General features: G+C 35.4%; 2 protein-coding genes across 4 annotated transcripts in view; one reads left to right on the top strand and one right to left on the bottom strand.

The window, feature by feature from the left end:
• The window catches only part of LOC150105413 (uncharacterized), a 362599-nt gene that overhangs the window by 226331 nt on the left and 115109 nt on the right, over nucleotides 1-21159 (top strand). The window lies entirely within an intron of this gene.
• Nucleotides 1-21159, bottom strand: part of LOC150105414 (calcitonin gene-related peptide type 1 receptor-like) — a 36648-nt gene that overhangs the window by 6406 nt on the left and 9083 nt on the right. The window contains exons 4-11 of the mRNA XM_090394789.1: nucleotides 19481-19584; nucleotides 18858-18999; nucleotides 18605-18715; nucleotides 17028-17134; nucleotides 14030-14121; nucleotides 12498-12624; nucleotides 9213-9366; nucleotides 1041-1107 (exon numbers count right to left, since the gene is read on the bottom strand). Of these exons, the coding sequence (XP_090250915.1) occupies nucleotides 1041-1107; nucleotides 9213-9366; nucleotides 12498-12624; nucleotides 14030-14121; nucleotides 17028-17134; nucleotides 18605-18715; nucleotides 18858-18999; nucleotides 19481-19584 (904 nt within the window). The remainder of the gene's footprint in view (nucleotides 1-1040; nucleotides 1108-9212; nucleotides 9367-12497; nucleotides 12625-14029; nucleotides 14122-17027; nucleotides 17135-18604; nucleotides 18716-18857; nucleotides 19000-19480; nucleotides 19585-21159) is intronic.

The raw sequence follows: 21159 nt of genomic DNA, 5'->3' as shown, positions 1-21159 counted from the left end.
GCTGGGCTGGTCGCCGACTACTAAATTTTCGGGAAATTCATGGCAAATTTCCTCAGTCATTATCTCGAATCCGCGGGGAACGGGGGGATGCCACGAGGAGGCTCCACACACCACAGCAAGACCGCACGAGACCCGGAGCGTAAGAGAGCACAAGCCTAAGAGTAAGAAGAAGTTTTTCTGGTGCTGCACGACTTTTTAAATTGCGCGCCACACGTTAACACTACGGCATCGATTTCTCCTCCCATTTTTCAGGGTCACTTCACGTCCCAGTACTGAGCACCACACACGGAATCCATAGCGTGATTCTCGAAATGTATGAGCGGGGGGGGGGGGGGGGTATAACATTATATTTGTTATAATGTAAAGTATTCATAATACTTTACATTATAACAAAATAAATGAAAGATTCTCGGTTTAGTAATATTTTAGTAATTTACAAGAGTAAATTCTGATATATCAATAATTGATTCAAAATGTAACCCCATGTTAAGTCTGAAGGAAACGTAAATTAATCCAATTTTAGTTTCATTCAGAACTTAACAGCTGCTAAGTTACAACATGCATAAAATTCAAAATTTTTCCTCACGAAAAAATTTCTCAATGTTTATTTAGTTTTACTATATCATCAGTGTGGCTTTAACTGTTACTATTCTCAATCTTAAGTAATAGTTCCTGTTATGATAGCAGGACTAAGTAGATTGCAAAAAGATTTTCGTCAAGCCAGTTTATTCCATCTTCCAGACTGGGTTTTGGATAAAAAATTTCGGAAACCTTTCAGATATAGTTACCGCTTATCTATTTAAAAGTTGCTAACAGGAATGCTGGTTACGAAATAATGACAATGGTGAATAACTTGAGATCACACGTCATCTGGCGTGCAACAATACTTCACGAGCATGGACACGCAATGGGTAGGAACTGTCATTAAGATTCCAGGAGTTACTGTATGATCACGTAAGCCTATCAGATTATAATATAATATCATCAAAATACTATCCGAATAAGAAACTGAGTAATTAAAAAAGTGCGAGTATACTTACTAAAGCCTCTGATTTTCATGAAGACTCCTTACACTGGCATACACAGTTATCAGAATTGCCGGTACGCCTAAAACAAGAAGTAATGATTAGACCTCAGAAGTTTTTTTAATGTTCTTATGATTAGGGGTCTAAATTAATATTTTTCATTTTCAAGATAGCAGAATTGTTCACTTATGAGCTTTTAAATGCTAATCATGTGAAAATATTCGGCATACAGTCGTCTGTAGCTAAAAATCTGAAAAGTAGGGGGGAAAAATTGACAAAGAACGATGCGCAACAAAGCAACTATGAAAATGATCGCAGGGAGGCATTAAAAAAAATCAACATACAGTACAGTTTATTTATTTATTTGTATGGAGTTTTCTCCCCCCGTCCCTACTGGGGAGAGTTGAGCCCCCCCTCATGGGGGGTTAAGTATTTATGGCTGTAGATCCGTGTGTGTTCACGGAGCCTGTTTGTAGGATGAAAAACGCCAGATAAACTGGCGGGAAAAGCCCTACTGCCCGCGCCCAAGACCGGATAACTTGGCTATGGTAGATCCTCAAATTCCTCATGTCTTCGACGGGAATCGAACCTGGGACAATCCTTCCCCAGTCATATGGTTGCGAAGCGCGCAGCCACTAGGCTAACCGCGCGGACATACAGTACAGCGACTGTTCACTATCAGCCACTTTTGACATTTGGCTGTAGACATAACTTTGTCTAATTTTGCCACTAAAAATGGGATCATATTCATACCAAAATTGAGATGATGTAGCAAGTTTAGTTGGTAACTAAGGCCATTTTTTAAAATTAAATTCTGTTATATGCGTACGGACAGACGACCAAAACGAATCTAATAGATACGTACGCATTCTTTCGAAATGCACCTAACAAAATTGGATGAGTTAAGAACCAGTATAGGCACTTTACCTCTGCAACAAGATAGTATGTATTTGAATACAAAGAGAATACATTTTTTGCATTCTCTTTGTAAATAAAAAAAAGCCTCAAACTCAAGGAGCTATCCAGTTTTTTAGCGAAAGCGATTTTCGAAACGGCAGTTATTGCGTTGAAGAAGAAATGGCATTTATTAAGGAGGGCATATGGAGTAGAATAGTTCGTGAAGCAGTAAAATGAAGTGGGCTAGTTGAAAAATCTTTAGCTTTCCAGCTGAAGGAGGGTTAGTCGGTCTTATACGAGAGTTTTCCCCTTTCTGGAAACTCGGGTTTCCATCTTTCAGAATAGGCAAACCAGCCAGAAGATACACATAATTAGAAGATAATTACATTGGCCTGTATTTTTAATTGCTTCAGTCATAATTCTAAAGATAAGCAACAATCTCTTGGAAGAAATCCACGAGGCCTTAACCTTGCAGTTCAACAAATTCGACGGCAATACCCACAAATAAACGCCATTTACGATTCATTGTGGAATTCCATGAAAATTAATCGAAAGACAATTTACCGAATGGCAATTCATAGAACGATATTTCACCGAAAAAAGGCAATTCATTGAACCGGAATTTAACGAATGGTAATTCATCGTAAGACAATTCGTCGCAAAATCAGTTGAGTGAAAAAATAATTCGCAGATAATTTTTCAATAAATTCCTTTCATAATTCATCGCAATTTTTCTCTTGAAATACGGTAAAAATACATGACATTTGCCTAAGATATAGACAGTATAAGTAGGTGGTCATCGAGACTTAATAATTATTTTGTTGTATTTTAGAACATTATTCTGTAAGTGTACCTTCTACTTGATAGTACGAATGGTGATTTATCTCTAAACAAATAATCTCGCTTTACTTAATCTTTAGACAACAATAATAATCAGACTGAAATAAAAATTGACAAATTTCAATATACATCTTATTTTATTCAAATTTAGTATTTTTAAAATATTCTTCCCATAACAATTGGTGTACGGACGTAACATAATAATAACACCAAAATATGAGCCAGAAAGCTTCATTTTGGCAAATTAAGTAACGCATAATGTGGATATTAAAGATCCATCATCATTTTATAGACAAACAAAATGAAACTAAAAAAAAAAAAAAGTTTGAGAATCTAGCCTTGGGCATAAGTTGCTTTCGCTTGATTCCTTATTTCAGTGGTCTCCTGGACGGAGTATTTAAGTAGTGAAGCGAAAGCAACCAATTAGATAGATACTGAAAATCAAGCAGCAATTATTAATCTGCAAATCGTCAGATTTATTGGAATTCTGATGATGCAAAGATAAGCAAGGCAAATTAGGAATGCGACTGACATGAAGCATATTCAGAATGATTTAAATAGGATGGAACTGGCAAGTGAAAATGGATGCCAGTTGAATGTTCGTAAACGTAAAGTTATACATTTGGTGTGATGAGATTTCCAGAGGTATATTACATTGGTGGATTCATTGTGGAATTAAAGAGTGTTTCGACTTTTGATAGATAAATTTATGTTCAGGGGCCATATAGTAGAGACTGCAAATACAACTTAGAGGATAATTGCAATGCTGAAGAGGACACTGATATGTAAGCATAAGAAGGTCGTTTTGCCTCTTTACAAGGTCTTAATATAATTCCACCCGAATTGTGCCCAAATCTGGTCTCTTAGTTTCTGAAGGTATGAAGAAGTGGTAGAGAAAGCGCAAAGAAGAGTTGCAAATATGATATCGGGAATATGGAATGTTGTTAACCCTTTCAGAAATCGTGTAGGTGTCTATCACTCCCTCGCTTATCCTTCTTACTTCCGAAAGGGTCATATACGAGTAAGATACTAGTGGATATCATTTTTCATTTTATGGAAGGCAGTGAGAGGTCATATTAGGGATGAATGCAATATAGGTTGATATAGATCGATGACTGATTGAAATGACTTGTCTTTGGAGGTAATAATTTAGCTTGGTTGAATTCAAGAAAGGTTTGACAGCTGGAGTGGGTGATATGTGGTCTTCATCGACTTGCTGAAGGTCTCTGATAATAATGTCTTAATTGTAAGAAATGCTAATATTCCTCATTGCTATAAATACAGACGTCATTTTCTGCTTCTCTTTATGTATTGTATAATGTCTGTGTGAAGAATCCAATCTTGTGACATCACACAAGTGGGACGCTTTGTTCGGAAGATATGGTGGTGGGGGGAAGCATTAAGCTTTGGAAATTGTAAAATCTTTTTACGTTAATGAAGCTGTTGTTAAACGTAATTTAAAATTATTCTGATCGATTTAGAAAAGAAAAAATCTCCTTGTACATTTTTAAAAGTAATATGAATAATAAAACTAGCAATTATAAGTAATGCAGTGAACAATAAATGAAGTGGATTTTATATTATTTTTTATCAATGTGTTTTGGCAATATGCAGAATAAATAGATTACATTTACAATCTAAAACTATAAAATAACACGTATGCGACAGTAAATAGCATATTTACATAATTTTTTATTATGTAAATATTTCGTGTTATGTATCATAAGACGTCATCAGTACAACTATCGAACAGCACTAGGAATTGAATTGAATTCAAAAAAATAGTTGTGCGCATGCTTAAATTAGAATCCCTCTATGTATACAGTGAGCCTCCGTAGCTCAGTCAGTATATATCGAAAAGTATTTTCAATACTTTTTGATAATTCTTTGACAGACGACTATGTTTGTGATGCTACTTTCATTTATAGTACGTACCACTGTAAAATGTTACTTGATGTTCTATTAGTAAAATGAATACAAAAAAAAAAAAAAGTAATATTGGTGACTGTTGTGAATAAATTTTATCTCTTCAGTAGTTTGAGGATAATTTTGGGTTTTAGTTAACTAAGTTTTCACATTTTTGACCATTTCCAAGAGTGAAATGCACATGACACTGGTTTTTAAGCTTGTAGCAGAGAATCAAAAGTCTGACTATAAACATAATTTATATACCATAATCTAACTGCCATAAACAGACTATTTCTCTTGGAGGATATTGCATATGAGCAACAACTGTTCGGGAATATAGTTGTTGTGTTGCTTAATTTGCCTTAAGTTACCAAATAGGGAACAGTTATGTTAGTAACTTTTATTCATTCAAGGCTGGTCTGCTCTTCTGCTGACACCTGGTATAATATAATCCCTTGAGACACAATCAGCATCCACGTCGAGCTAGATGCTTAATTTATGACTATAGGTTCGGTATGGACCAATTTGTTTACAGTAAATCCTTCTCTCCTCATAGTTTTCTTAGTTCTGATGAAAGTACTACTTGACAGTCACATTTCTTTTAAATTTTTGAATCACTTGACCTGAGATTTTCATATGCTACTGCTTTAGCTTTGAAAATCTCATCACTAGAATGCAAAAGAATTTTCATAACCACTCTTTAATAAATTTGATCTTATTAAAAAAAGAAAAAAGTAGCTCAGTCAGTGTAGACGAAGCCCTTTGGTCGGAAAGACCTGGGTTCGATTCCCGTCAGTGACGTGAGGAACCTTTTTCTGGTCCTCTTTCGACTAAAGGTGAGTTAGCCGGTCTCAACGAGGTAGGTTTTTTTTTTTCACCCGAAAACTCGGGTTTTTCGTATCCCAGAACAGGCAAACCGGCACCCTCAACACAGATCATGAATACGTCCCAGCCATATGCCGGTCCTGAGCCCTGATAAAATTAGGGGGGGGAGAGAGATGGTGAACTACTCTGTAAAAAAATCTCACCAGGAATACTTTGTGGGAAAAATGCCTACAACGTCACCTACGGTCGGAAACGACTGAAAGGGAAAATCAGATCAGATGTATACAGTCGCGTGTTCGTGGATTAAAAAAAAAGTAATCCATATATTTTAATATTTTTAATCAATAAACACACGACTGTATGCATAGGGATTCTAATTTAAGCATGCGCACTACTGTTTTTTGAATTCAATTCCTATTGTGTTCGATAGTTGTACTGATGAGGTCTTATGATACATAACACGAAATATTTACATAATAAAAACAGCTATTTACTGTCTCATACGCGTAACTCTATAGTTATAGATACTCCACAGGTTTCACTATACTGTATATATAATCTACAATCTAATATTTTTACATTTTATATATTTATACATTCATACGTTTTATATATTTATACATTCATACATTTTAAACTTATAAATTCATGGTAACATATCTCTTCAATATCTATTGTTGACAAATAAACGAAAGAAAGCAAAAAAGAAAAAGTTAAACATTGGAAGATTTTTGAAAAGGAAATATCAAGTTACAGTTTCAAGGTTGCATTTCTTTTTCATTTAATCCGTTAATAGTCCTGCCATCAAGGGATTAAAAGTCAAGTATACTAATCGCATTATAAAAGATAGAAAACTTCCAATGGTATCCTTGAAACAGTAGTTGGCACATATTGGCTGGATGGTAATGAAATTAATAATTACTATATCCAAAGATGTCGCCGCTTGAAATTACCCAGGGGAGATTATTTGGAATGAAATTATATATCAAGGATCAAACTGTGATTATTGTTTTTTTTTTTTTCGTGAAAAAAAAAAAAAAAGGAAAGAAACGATGAAATCAGCCGTGGCTACTTTTCAGTTTCTCTTCAGTAAAACTTTTAAGAGAAATAAAGCTGCACAATTCCCGAAAATGAGTGTTATTAATAGGATAATGGATCGCACGAGCGGATAAATATTCGCTGAACGCAGAATTACTTTCACTTATTCAAGTGAGAGAGCGGAATTCAATATGGTTAGATTATTATCGTATCTAATTAGAAACTAATTAGATACGTTAATAGGCAATGTTATTTCTGTAAAGAAATAACAATCTTCAGGCGATATTTAGACTTGCTTTAGGTGAATTTGGCAATATTAAGTTATGTAATATTGATTGGTGACAACACAAAATATGTCCTGTGAAATTAATGGCCAAAAAAAAGGTGATTTATACGTGGATTTGCGATTCGTGAGAAACAGAATTCTTCGTGTATTTATACCAAAAGAACCTCATCCCGCAAATTGGTCAGAAGTACACTCGTATTTAACAGACTTTTGATTTCTTTATTTACTTAGTCGATATCTAAGATAAAACTCATAGTATTGGCATAAGTTGTTTTTCTCATGCCATAGAACTGTCTAGATTTTTTATTAACTTTTCGGATATCTACAATCCCCTCTTTTCTTTGTTATATAAAAGTGTACTGCATGACGTCAAACATCACGCGACTTCAGAAAAAGGAAATGTAAAAACTCATTTTCAGTTAGCCGCTACCCTTCACCGCATTCTATGCTTTCTCTACATCTTAATTAAGAATCGGCTGCTTTACTTTCAGTATCTAGGTTTTTAATTAAACTTTGCGCACCTCCGAATCACGTGGTGCACACCTGATGAACGACAAAGCATCATTCAGTACTCATACAAGTCGGTGGACAATGCATATGCGAGATTTTACGATTTTTTATGTATATTAACAACAGTTTGCTGATGTTCAAGTCGGACAATTTGCATATGTTAGGCAAAAATTGTTTCATAGAAGCACTGTAAGTGTAACTGACATACAAAAAAATCATGGAAGTTTATTCTTTGCTAACGAAATATAGTTAACAGTCATCAAAGCTCCAAAATAGTATTATAGGTTCATAAATTCATACTCTGGGTGGGTTCAGGATTTTTTTTTAAAATTAATTTTTAGATATTTATTGTATTTTATTTATTTTTGCCGAAGCCCTGCTCTAGAGACCAAACATGAAACTTTTTCAAACCACTTCAGGCTTCCAATAAGCGGGGGGGGGGGAGATCTCACACCGGTAGATGAAATTCATCTCCCGCCCAAAAAGACATCCACGCCCACGGTGGGATTCAACCCGCAGTCTGTTGGTTGAAGACCGGTTACACTGACCACTCGGCCAACCAGACCGGCTTTTATAGCAATACCCATACATTACTATAAAAGTTTCTCCAGAGGGACAGATTATGATAATAATTCAGATAAGTTTCACGTGTATAGCACTATACATTCCGAATCTCTTTACTTCGTACAGCCAGATAATGATAAATTAGTGTTACATATGAATTATGCTAAGTACAGAAACTTATTTTTGTTTCTGTACTTAATAGCCACTGTTATCTTATTGTGGCTTCTTGTAATAAGTATATATATAATCCCTATTGTCTATGTACAGGGTGTTTCAAAAAAATGTCCCGATTTGAAAATTGTATATCTCTGCAACCACGAACCACAAATGAATGCGACTTGTACCATTTGTAATTGTGGTGAGTGAAACTTTAGGCCTTACTTCATACTTGGTAATTTATTTTGTAACTGAACCACATTTTCATTATTAAATATAATTATTTGAAATGGGGTCATTCTTTTTGAAACACCCTGTATTTTATCTTTATTTTTTATTCAACTAACAGACCATTTGTTTCATTATGTAAAACGAATTATGGCAAAGATCACTAGATGTCGCCTTTTTCGGCAAAGTCTCTTGTACATGCAATTGCTTTTCTGTAAGGAGGCTAAAAAAAAAAAAAACCGCAAGTTATATTATAAGAAAATATTCAGCGTTTCTTACTTTTAACATAAAGGTAAAAAAATGGACTCGCAAAACGCTGCAATATCGTAATGAAACTTTAAATGAACGAATAAAACACGATTATACAAGCTCTTCAGAAAAAGTGTCTCTTCTATTGTTTTTGGTCGATTTTGCATTTCCCTTTCCAAGAGCATTCCTGTTGGTGCGTGTACTTGTTAGAGCTGCATTTCCATTGGCCACTCAGTTTTAAGGCAATCTTCGCTTTATATATTTTAAATTTTATTTCGTATCAATTGCATTGGATTAGCGTAACTCAGCGATTTTCAACCGGTGTGCCGCGAGAGGTCTTCAGGTGTACCACGAGATTTATGAAAACAAATTAATTGAAAGAAATAATGTCGTAATTTGCGCATTTATTTATTAGTGTCTGGTCTTCCATCTTCTTGTGTGTGTAAATCAATCAAAATGATGCCTATTTTTTGCCAGATCATCAAAAAAAATTAAAAGAATATATTTTTAGTGTGCCGCAGAATTTTAATAATTAGTTTAGGTGTGCAGTGTTATGAAAAAGGTTGAAAATCACTGGCGTAACTGAATATTGGGGACGGCAATGTCAAAATGCCATAACTTTTTCTCCAATGTTAACGTTTAGATAAATAAAACAACACCAAGTGTTATACGTTTCATGAACTTACCCCAGCCTAAGATGTAAAACCATTTAATTATATAACTCTCTTTAACGAAAGCCACGATTAGTAAGGTATGTAGGTGTAGACCTTCACAGAACATCCAGAAATAGTTGCACAGCAGGAAGTAGTGGAGGATGACGTGCAGGATTTGGCATGGGATCTAAACAAAAGAGATGACACACATAATAAATAAATAATGACTCGTTTTGAAATACAGTATTTCCCATCCATCAAAAAGGGTGTCACACCTAAAGTACCATATGAGGTTAGTTCTGTTAAGGGGGGGGGGAAATAACAGTTTGCTTCTGAACCTAAGGCTGGTGATCTACATATTTTCATTAGGTAAGGAAAGGCAAAGAAGTTTTGCTTTTTAGCAAGACAAGACTATTCCAGGACGATATTCGAAACAGCTACTTAAATAATCTGTCGTAGGTGTCTTTAAATATATGGCTAAGGTGAAGGATGAATATTAGCTGAAAGGGGGATTGTCAGAAGGGAATAGTTTTAGTATCTTCTAAACTACTTTGAACTTCCAGATTTGATCCCTTCATCTGCAGTATTTCCGGATGCAGTTCATCGATATGGCCTAGAATAGTTTAAAGTTTAGAAGCTATTGCCTTTTATTCCCTAGAAGTGAATAAAAGGCAATAGCTTTTTTTCTAAATTAACTCCTCCACTCAACACCATACTTTTCAGTCCACTCTACTGTATCATTCACCATTCCGTTTCTTATATAACAGTGTCACTCCTGATTTTATGTAACTTGCCCATATAAGGTACTAATGTACTGTAGGTTGATCAACCAACCTCTCGTGTATGGGCTCAACAAAAAAATAAAAATAATAAATAAACAAAAAAAATGGAATCCTCAAGCACTTCGTTATGGACGATATTTCGTATTCATAAGTGAATACGAAATTCGTCATTCGTATTCATACAGGAAAACATCATTCTTCGAGATGACAGATTCTGTAGTACAGAATTTTTACTGATAGTCTTCTGGCAATTGTAGCTTTTATATATATATATATATATCCTTGTTTAATGTTTTTGTTTACTAGAAAGAAGTTTAAAAACTCCCGCTCATGAAAGACTATAATCTGCACTACAATCTCTCTCTCTTTTCTCAGCAAGAAGGTCATTTAACGTTCTCAATATCGTCGACCATCGGCACGAATAATGAACAGCTAGCTGAAATGCCCTTTAGGATTTCCATTATTCTCAGTTTTCATTTCTAATTCTGCCACAGTTTTTTTTTTTTTTAATCCAGAAATAATTTTAACCAGAACAGGAGAAGCGTAACGTGAGTGTTTGAAAATTTTAAAATTTCAGTTTTTGATATATTCAGTAAATTTTCGCTTGAACATTCAAGTCCTTCATAATATAGTACCCTGATTATCTTGGCCCGACCATTATCAGATGGTATTTTCTTGAAGATTTCATCTTCCTCCTCAGTTGCCTATCTTCCATTGTCCACTTCAGCTGTGGAGTTGTTCCGTTAAGAAACTATATGATGCTCTTCTATACACTCAAATATCTAACATGTTATATATTATTTATTTGTCATTATTTTAATGCTACCAACAGGTAGTATTAAAATCAGTAATCAATTACTGACTTCAATATTAGGTTTGTTATTAGCATATTTCAATATATCAGTATATATATTTGTACGAGTGTATGCTAACAAGTAATTTGAGTTGTTTCGCATATTTCAACCGTTAGAGGTCTCTGAATTAGCAGTGTGAGGAGAGGATAGCGATGAAACATGCAGTTCAGTAATTGAGTTTCTGAATCATGCCACCCATTGGCGAATGAAAGTTATTTAGGACGAGCATTACAGACATCTGTACGATTTGTATAAGTTCGATGTGTTGCGTTGCTCAGATTCTAAGAATCCATTCTCATGTGTAGCAGCTTTTCGTCCAACACGACAATGCATGCCTTCCCACTATCGCATGAACAACTGCAGAGATTCATAAGTCGATTTTATTGGCTTGGCCATTACCATACGGCAAGACTTTGCTTCGGTTTACTTCCACTTTTCTGAAAAGTGAAGGAATGACATTAAATCGTGTTAGATAGCGTGAACACAGCGGTAAAGATATTGTTCCTTTCATAAGATGTGCAGTTCTATTGTGGGAGACTCGCACAACAACTATTTATGTGAATCTCAACAACGAAGGATTGTAAACAATTACTACGGATTGGGCAAAATGTTAGATAAGGAAGTCATACTTCAGAGTTAGCGTGGAACAAAGTTTTCAAGCCACTTCAGGTCTCCAATAACATGGGTTGAGATGATGTCACAGAGAGGATATGCTATCCACTCGGCCAGTTAATCCACATTCTTCCCCAAACCTGAACATGATTGATGTGTGCGGACAGCAGAGGAGATTAATTAAGAAATAATTGAGCGAAATTGCAGAACAAAGTTCAGAGGAGGTATTCGAAGTGTTTGCTTCAACGAAATATGTGCTTCTATTACAGAAAAAAAAAAAAAGGAAGTATTTACCAGTCACGCTTCCGTATTTATGTTAAGTGTTCTTGATTGTGGATCAAATTATGAGCAGGTCTCCAATTATTCTTACCATATCATACTTCTCTTATTTCCACAACAGTGCAGGAATACTTCGCCACTAATTTGTTCCAATTCTTTCAAAAGGCATTCAAATTACATTTCAAGTACTAGTCCACATTTCTTGTGATTCACATTCTTGCTTTTCTTCTCAATAAGTACAAATTAGTTATCACTTCATTCCCCAAACTGTCTTTCTGTTTATCAGATTTTATTAATCTCACCAATTTCTTTTCTCGTTTTCAGTATTCTTGGGTTTTATTTACAAAAGGGAACACCATCCTTAGAATTTTCTATTCAACTCCACAAATATGCGAACATTCCAAACGTTTTCTTTATCTTTCTTTGCTTCTTTCTTTTCCTCTTATCAGTACTCCTATATTCATCCTAAACCGCTGCAATGCATTCTTCATTACTCGTATATAAACTTTGTACTGTTAACTACAAATCCACTCGGGATCATGCATTAGTGTGGCTCCAGTGTACACTGTGACATTGCCAATGGAGCACCTATCCTACAATGTCTGACGTATTTCACTATTTGAGAAAGCTTTCACAAAGTTTCTCTTTTAAATCATCAGTAAGCTGTTTCGAACTATGAGCTTTGTGTAATTCTTGATATTTTTTTTTATCAGTAACTAGATGTCCCAAAGGAACGACATTTATCAAAGTAATTAAAATGTAATACAATAAATCTGTAGTATAATGCTTACCCCATTTGCCATCAGGACATCGGCATGATAAACCACTTCTCTATACCAGATAATCCACATGATGTCATTAACGATGTAGGATACGAAGAGATTTTTGTGGACTCTTATTCTCATACACTGAAGACTCCTGTTGGATGGAAACATTTGTAACGGTGAGATCATATTTGATAGTTGTGATAACACTAAAGAAACAAGTCTTGCTTAAATAACAAAGATTACTTATGTGTAAAAATCGTGTTTGCACTGAGAAATGGGTTCGACGAAAAGTATTTATTACAGCTTTTCAAACGAAGGCGAGTTTTACGGTATGAAATTCCACCTTTACTGATTGGAATTTCTACAAACACTGTCTAATTCTTATTGCACTGCTTATTTTTTAACCCCCCCCCCCACTCGTTAAAAATATCATAGACCTTCCAAACGTAACTATTTCCGTTCATCATATGAAGCTGATCCTCAGTTTTTGATAACATTCGAAATTTTTTTTTTTTATTCCATCATTTTATTCTACATTTTCGCTCCTGCGTTTGCCACCTTTTCCTCCTTTCTATTTTCATTCTGTCATTTCCTGAAATGTGTTATATCCTGAAATGATTTATGTACAGGTCAAGCCTGCTTACGAACACGAATAACTTAAGAAATGTTATTACACAAAACGGAGAGTAATTCATCTTAAATGCGAACATAAATAAATCACCGGAACTGCCAGCTGATGATGTCAAACTGATTACGTCAAAACGTCTAGTAAACAGACGTTCATTCTGTTAACTGGGATCAAATGATCACTTTGGGAGTTTTGGAATGGGGAGAAGAATGATAAGTTATTTGAATTTGTTTGCTTTTATTCTAAACTGGTGCTGCTTGTTGGAACTACTTCTAACAACTGTTTATGAAATGCTTGATAGTAGATGTTCTTGCATCCTCTGTTCATACTGAAAGACTTGGGGGGGGTTTCGTTGCGCCGATGCTCCCCAATCCTCTGGTCATCATTCATGTCTTCTAATTCTTCTCGCTTACTGAAGTATCTACTTTCCCCCGCTGGAGTGCAAAAACTATCGCTATTTGTGAGCACTTCGAAAGAAACCCATAGTGTGTGTATGCGCGCACACAGCTAGCGATTATCATGCTGAAGCCAAGTTGTGCACAGCATTATACCTGCACAATACTGCAATTACAAAAATTGATAGAATATATATTGCGTATTCTGTGGAGAGACAGAAGAACGCTAACAAACTGCTGGTTAAATCATTCTTTCTAGGTAAGCACATTGTGCTGATTGACCAACTGTTGCGATTCACAGATGATAGAATGAGTTTTCTGTTAGGAAAAGAAACCATCGCTTTTCAGTCATTTTCACTATCTAGTAAGCTATTTTGGGGACAAAGTCTTTTAAATTGCTGTATTCTTTCTCATTCCGATAATATCAAGCGGTGTTATACCGAAGTGTTGCTTGAGTGTACTGAGGTAGTAAATTATAAGTGAAATATGTAGATAATGAATGCTGTATTTGATCGAAATTTGTAATTACTTACTTGAAGTACATGAACACGAACATTGATAGAAGTAAGGCGACGATCGAGATGGAATAACCGATTACGTACAATGCGATGATCTGTTGATGAAACTGGAAAACACCAAAACATTTGCACCATGAAAATTGTTACATTTGCGAATTTAGAAAAATACATATTATGCATCAACTTGCCCTATTAAAAAGAAAATATCACGTTAGGAAAGAAAATTCAATGCTATTTCTTGAGTGTTGTTTACGAGATACTAAAAAAGTTTGGTCAACCTGAATTCCGATGAACTCGGAAAAAAATTAGCTACTTGAAAATGCTTCTTACTTCATAGCGATTGTAAGAATAAGCAGTGATTTAAAAAGGTTGCTGTTTTAATATGAATTATGCAGACGTACATACACATGTTTACTGGAATAAATCATTGGGGGAGGGAGATAAGAAATGGCATAAGATCACGTTTCTTCAGTGAATTCTGAATTTTTCTTGGAAACGGTGCGAATTTTGAATTTCCACCACACTGAACTTTTGCTTCTTGTTTTTATCTTTAAACTCAGCGAGTACTGGAAAATCCAAGGAGTTACCGTCGATATTACACATTAGCTCAGACGCAAGGATTAGATTTAATTCTAGATTGAACCTAGAATTTTTCGTCATTCTGGCCCAAGTTGTTGTGGTGTGCTGATATCCGAAGTTAGTGATGCATCTTTAGGTTGTCTGTGGTGGTTCCAGAAGATTCTTTTAATCAGTTTTCGGTTTGCGCATTCCGAAATGTTGCTCAAATGAGTGTATTAATTTTAACATATTCTGTTTCAGTTAGTTTGTATACTTGTTTTCAGTAACCTTTTTTTCGGTATTAACTCTCCCCCACCCCACCCGCCCTTCCCAGCTTCTGTTCGCGTGCTAATGTCAAAGCAACGCGGTGGTTCTAAACATTTTGGTCAAAATAAAAATCCACAGAGTGATATTAATATAACGTAAACTGATTGATTCGTAAGGTGCTTTTGAACAGTTTGGTGAAAATGAGTATTGAAGAATGATATTTGCGAAATATTTGTTATGATGATCTGCAGTGGCCTCTACGATAATGTAACATGCTTTTAATAAGGATATATTAAGACAAACCAATTCGGTCACGATTTTTAAATGGTAGAAAATATCGATCGTTTGCACGCCCAGTTTTGTGCCTGTTAATTTGCACTAATCGCCGTTACCGCTTAGATGGCGTTTGAGTTTCTGATTATTGGTGTGCTATGATCAGTCATTTTATTCTATAATAAAGAAAACGTTATGTAGATTGATGCATACGTTAATAACGTCGACAATTCGATAATTGGTAATATGTTTCCTCGTAATTTCCGCACCGTAGAACAAATGCGAAATCATTTGGCAACACTCCCTCTTATGTACACGTGCATTACACGTTTGTCCGCAGTAGCTTGACAGCATACATCATTTAAAAGTATTGGATTAGCGCCAGAATTGAAACCATTAAACAAATTTATTAAGCCAAGCAAATAATAAAACACGAGATATAAAAATGAGACCCTGTTATATTTGTGTGAATCACAAGCGGAAAGCACGTAATATCCATTCACCATACACATAAAGTAATTTCACTGGCCCCCACTGTATGAAAACTAAAACATAATGAAGTGTTTGTAATAGGAACTTATAGGTTTGTTCTGTTCATGGTACATCGAAAACACTTCATTAATTAGCAGATCACACACATCTCACGTGTTGTGTGCATGAGCAACTCTGTTTAGGTGTTTGTTTGTTGCGGCCAGCATTCTCTTACAAGATCATCGATGCAAAATGGTCAGGTAAAACGCTGTCTACATACCGAAAATAATAATAAAAAAAAAATCAATATGTCATGCCCTCGGCGCTATTTAAGTTCAATTTAGATTCATCAGACAATTCCAATCCTGTCTAGAACTAGTTAAGAGCTCTTTTGAAGTTCCTCTGGGACTTTTAATTTATTCTAGATAGGATTCGAATCCACATCTTTCAAACCAGTGGGCTTTGTAGCTTCTGACTGCGGTGCAGGAGCAAGTAGTAGTTTCGTAACAGTTGTCATCTCTCCCTTATTTTTACATTTTCTATTGTATTCAATAAAGGGTGTTTGTTTATCACGCCTAGGTTACCTCGACAGTCAGCTGGAGGCGGATGTAGTTCAACCCTCCCCTCCATCCTCTTTTTACCCCTCTTCCGAGTTCCTTGTGCTGAAGTAAACGGCTGAAGCTTATAGTTACTTGCATAAATACGGATGAACAAAGCAGAGGGATCAGAGAAGATGAAGAGGAGGAGATGGCGTGGTGAATCTGAAAATGGCTTGTAAAAGTCACCAGGGAAGAGACCGTCGATTAAGGAAACTAGCCGGTTGCTTCGGATATCGATTTTAACGAGTCAAGTTTTCAAAAATTTTCAATGAAAATAATAAAAATAATAATGCAAATAAAAAAAATGAAGACATTTTAATCCCTTAGCACTACTAAGAGAATATGCTACGTTATTTCTTTGCATTTCTGAGAATTTATTATTATGTTCGATTTTTTGATTACTGCACAATAAATAGATATTTAGCTATTTTATATGAACTTGAATATATATATATACACTCACATAGAATATATATCCATTTTAAAATGCAAAGAAAAATCGCTTCACTTTATTTATGTGATCCCTCCTTTATTTTCCCCACAAGCTATGATTATACTAATTTTAACTCAACAATGCAATTATTACAGCATGCGTTCTTGATATTTACATAACTTTTATGCGCATTTTATCACCGATATTAATATTCACATAGTTTTTGCTTTGCCATTCTTTTTGTCAAATTTCTGTTCTCATTCTTTCACTTACGTTCAATTCATGGCTGAATTATAAACTAATTAAATTCATTCAACTCAGCCTAGAAAGTTAAACTGTAATTAGCTGGGCATTAAATACCTTCAGGTATATATACCAATAGGAAAGAATGGAAACTGTTCCCATTGATTACCTTTAAATCGGCTTCGTCTACACAAGTAGTATAATTGGACCAGGTCAGGTTGGTATCGGGATGACGGAACCACGTACCATCCAGATTACAGGTTTTGAAAGCGACACCTGGAAGATAAATAGACTTGGAATATGCTGCTTAATTAAATTTACATATATTTCTATAAAAATTCATTACTGAAGTATTATTACCATGAAGTATTAGTATGTTTATGTTATTCTTTGCTTCAGAAGATGTACTGTACCGTACTCCTGTATTGTAACTCGTAATTCTTGCATATGGACAGCATCATCTTAAAGACGTATTCAATGTAGGTATGAGTAGATCATTTTTTTTGTCATTAGCACAATTCACTGCAGAGAAACGAAGCGTAATTAGTCCAGTTGCCTGGCGACTAAAAGTGCTATTGTAGCTAATAATAAGAGCACTTTATTGTTAGCTTCAACAAATACCTTTGAGCGAAGTTTTAAGACTTGTTTGTTTAGTGAAATGCGTATATGTGCGTGCGTGAAAGAAAAAGGGGGGAGGGAGAAAGAAAGAAAAACAATCCCTTATTCATCTCTCAGCGTGGCGTGACTATTTATATCCTTTGACATCGACGTAGAAATTCAACGAAGTGTGAAATTATCAGCTTTGTTATTATCAGCTAATATTCTGCACTGCATGCTGATTAAACCAGCAGTCGTCCCCCTCACTGAATACTCACCTGTCTACCTGCACGTGCCATAGGAGTAATGCAATCGAGTAGATATAAATTAACCGCCGGTGATATGTTTTCATTTGTCAACCGAAAGCTACATTGGAGGAGTTTTTTTTTTTTTTTTTTTTTTTTTGCATATGATTTTCATTGCCCGGCGAGAGAGAGACCACCATCTTGTTTATTGGAGGCTTGAAACAGTTGATCCTCATCTGTACCGTTGAATAACCAAAATAACACATCCCAACCGCCGTACTATTTTTTATTGTGATTCCCTATCCATGAAAGGTTGTAAGACTACAGTAAATGTGGGTGTAGTAAGGATTTTCCCCCTTTTCTTTTTTTTTTCTTCTATTATAAAAAATACGTTTTTTGTATTTTAACATAATGTGGAAATCCATTTTTGGGATCAAACATGGAACTTTTCAGCCACTTCAGGCTTCCGATAAAGTGGGGCAGGGGATTTCGTATTGGGCGATGAAATTCGTCTGTCTAGTCGACCACAAACAGCCGTCCATGGATTCAATCCCTCAGCTTGTTAGTTTGAGAGCGGATACGCTAACCGCTCTGTCAAACAGATAGGCATATGTACGATAGGTTTTTCGTGAAAGGGATGCACTTTAAGAAAGAATCTATAACAGTTTACTCAGACATAAACGCCATGTTTTAAGCCAGATAACTGAGTCTGTTGCAAAGAAAATAGCTTGCATTAAAAGGAATACGGATTGATTAAATTTCTGTAGATGAATAATACATTTACTGATCTTTTAAATGAATCTGTGCTTAATTCATCAATAGTCAGAACAAAAGCCAATACAAAAGAAAGCGAGGTAAGTAACAAATCTTTAAGCACCGTGATTAAAACCATTGATAATCTTACGATCTTCAGAGAAGCCCGGTATGAAGGTGGGACATGCAGAATAAGATACTTGTCCAGGAAGAGTGTCGTTCCAGCAAGACCAGCCATCGAAAGTTCTCGAACAGTAATACCCTGGAAGAGTTAAAATAAAAATAGATCAATGATAATCACATGGGGGTGGGGATAGAAACGCGTAAAATTTTTCCCCCACATTCAAATTTTCTTGCAATATTAATAGTTCTGAGTGAACAGAAAGTAATCCTGTATTACGTACCTGACAGTGCAACTGGTTTGGAGAGAACTGAGTCGACACAATCCTCAAACACAGTTGCGGTCCTAGGATCGGAGTAAGGAGATGTTCGTAGATGGGAAAAGTCTTCGAGCTGCTTCTTAATTATTTCCCTGTGCATCGAATCCTGGAAGAATAATATATTTACTTCCGAAGGAAATCTCATATTAACTATTAAAACATACTACTAAAATAATGATAAAAGAATGGCACACGTTGATCTTCTTATACCATTAATTAACTAGTTTCTGTGTTAGCTTAGTCATGTTGTTTCCACAAGATTTTGCAAACAGGTATTGCATGCCAATCGTTGCTTGCTACTTCCAAAGATCGTAAACAAATAGATCAGCTAAGTGAAATTTTATGAATAAACTGCATCTTTGATAAATTTTAGCTTTATTAGAGTTACGTATTTAACTTTAGGTGATGAAATATGCTGTTTTTTGATAAAGCCACTCACTTTGTTTTTCTTCTATAAATTAATCAGTACGACGCGATATTTCTATTGGTGAAATATATAGGAATTAATTCTGCGTATATCATTAATAAGTAAAATCGTCAGAAATATCCCACGTGATAACAGCAATAATACTTTGAATGGCACTTACCGTTTGGATATGGAAGGCGCACATGGTATAGTTGGCAGATTCATTGTCAAAATAATAATCCCCAAACCATTTTCCATTTGGCAGGCACTGTCTCGTAGCGACCTCTGCTGACATAAAAAATAAAAGTAATTTACACTCTGAATGCTTATCCGATCTTCTGGTACAAAACTCAGAGAGAAGAATAAGCAAAACTGTATTAATAATATTTGGAATTACTATAGTTCCAAGGATGTGACATGGGATTCATGAGATTAAGGGGAAGAGATGCAATTTTTTTGCATCCAAACACTGCATCTTAAATTGTTTGCATATTTAAGATGCAGTGTTTGGATTAGAAACCAAGGACAATGCACACCGAGGTGTATTCGTAAATTACGTACGCCCTGGAAAAGTTTCTTTGACACAAGTAGACTGCATTTTCCTGTAAAGAAGTGACTTCTATACACTCTAAACTGAGTAACTAGGCAAAGCACTGGGCTCCATCCTTATCTGAAAGATCAGAATGTAAATCTTCTAATTCACGTGGCGAATTCTTATCAAGTAAGCTACAATGTTCCGTTTATTTACATCAATTTTTTTAAAATGGGAATTTATATACATTTCAATGATAGAAACCAATGTCCCGAACAATGATATTGTAAGACGCCTTTTTACATTCATGCATTTATTAAGCGTTTGCTTTCTTTCTGGTGTGTTTGTTTTCAAGTCATACGGTCTGAAATGTTAATGAATCTTAGCTCACTATTTCAATTTAGACTTGGCAAAGTTGGGCCATAAATTGCATTTTCCATTATATTACAGAAATAGGTAGACAAGCATTCTGTACTCTGCAGGGAACAGCATGGGTTTACTAAAGGAAGGTCATGTTTTAGCAATTTGCTCATATTTTATAACAATGTTACGGCCGAGTTGGATAAAGGGAATAGAAACACCATGATAATGTTGGATTTTTCTAAGGCATTTGATAGGATACCACACGATTGGCTGTTGCGTAAACTGGAGAATATGGGATTGGAATATAATCTATTGACTTGGATCAGGGGATGGTTAACAGACAGATATCAAAAAGTAGTATACAGTGGGTGTGAATTTGCCAGATTTAAGGTAACCAGTGGTGTATCTCAGGGTTCAGTCATCAGATGTGCAATTGTTTGCTGATGATGCGAAGATAGGCGGGGCAATCAAGGATACTACTGATATTTAGCAATTACAAAATGATTTGAATAGACTGGAAATCTGGGCAAATGAAAATGGCTGTCAGTTTAGTGTTAGTAAGTGTAAAGTTATGCACTTCGGCTTGATTAGAGTTTCAGCGGCATATTATATTAGCGGAGTTATGCTACAAGAAACTGAAGAGGCAAGGGATCTTGGTAAATAAGAATTTAAAGTTCAAAGGTCACATAGCAAAAAGTTACAAATACAACTCAGAGGATAATTGCTATGTTGAAACGAACCTTGACATGTAAGGATAAGGAAGCAATTTTGCCTCTTTATAAGGCTTTGATAAGACCACACTTGGATTACTGTGCGCACATTTGGTCTCCCGGTTTCCAAGTGGATAAAGAAGCTGTGGAAAGGGTGGAAAGAAGAGTTACAAAGCTTATATCCGGATTATGGGATTTAGATATGAAGACAGATTGCGAGTATGTGGATTACAGACTCTGTTTAACACGAGGAAG

Source organism: Typopeltis vanoorti, chromosome 6, assembly GCF_054136105.1.
Source record: "Typopeltis vanoorti isolate ZY-2024b chromosome 6, IOZ_Tvanoo_1.0, whole genome shotgun sequence".
NCBI lineage: Eukaryota > Metazoa > Arthropoda > Arachnida > Uropygi > Thelyphonidae > Typopeltis > Typopeltis vanoorti.
Note: the sequence above shows the minus strand (reverse complement) of the source record. Positions and strands in the feature narration are given on the sequence as shown.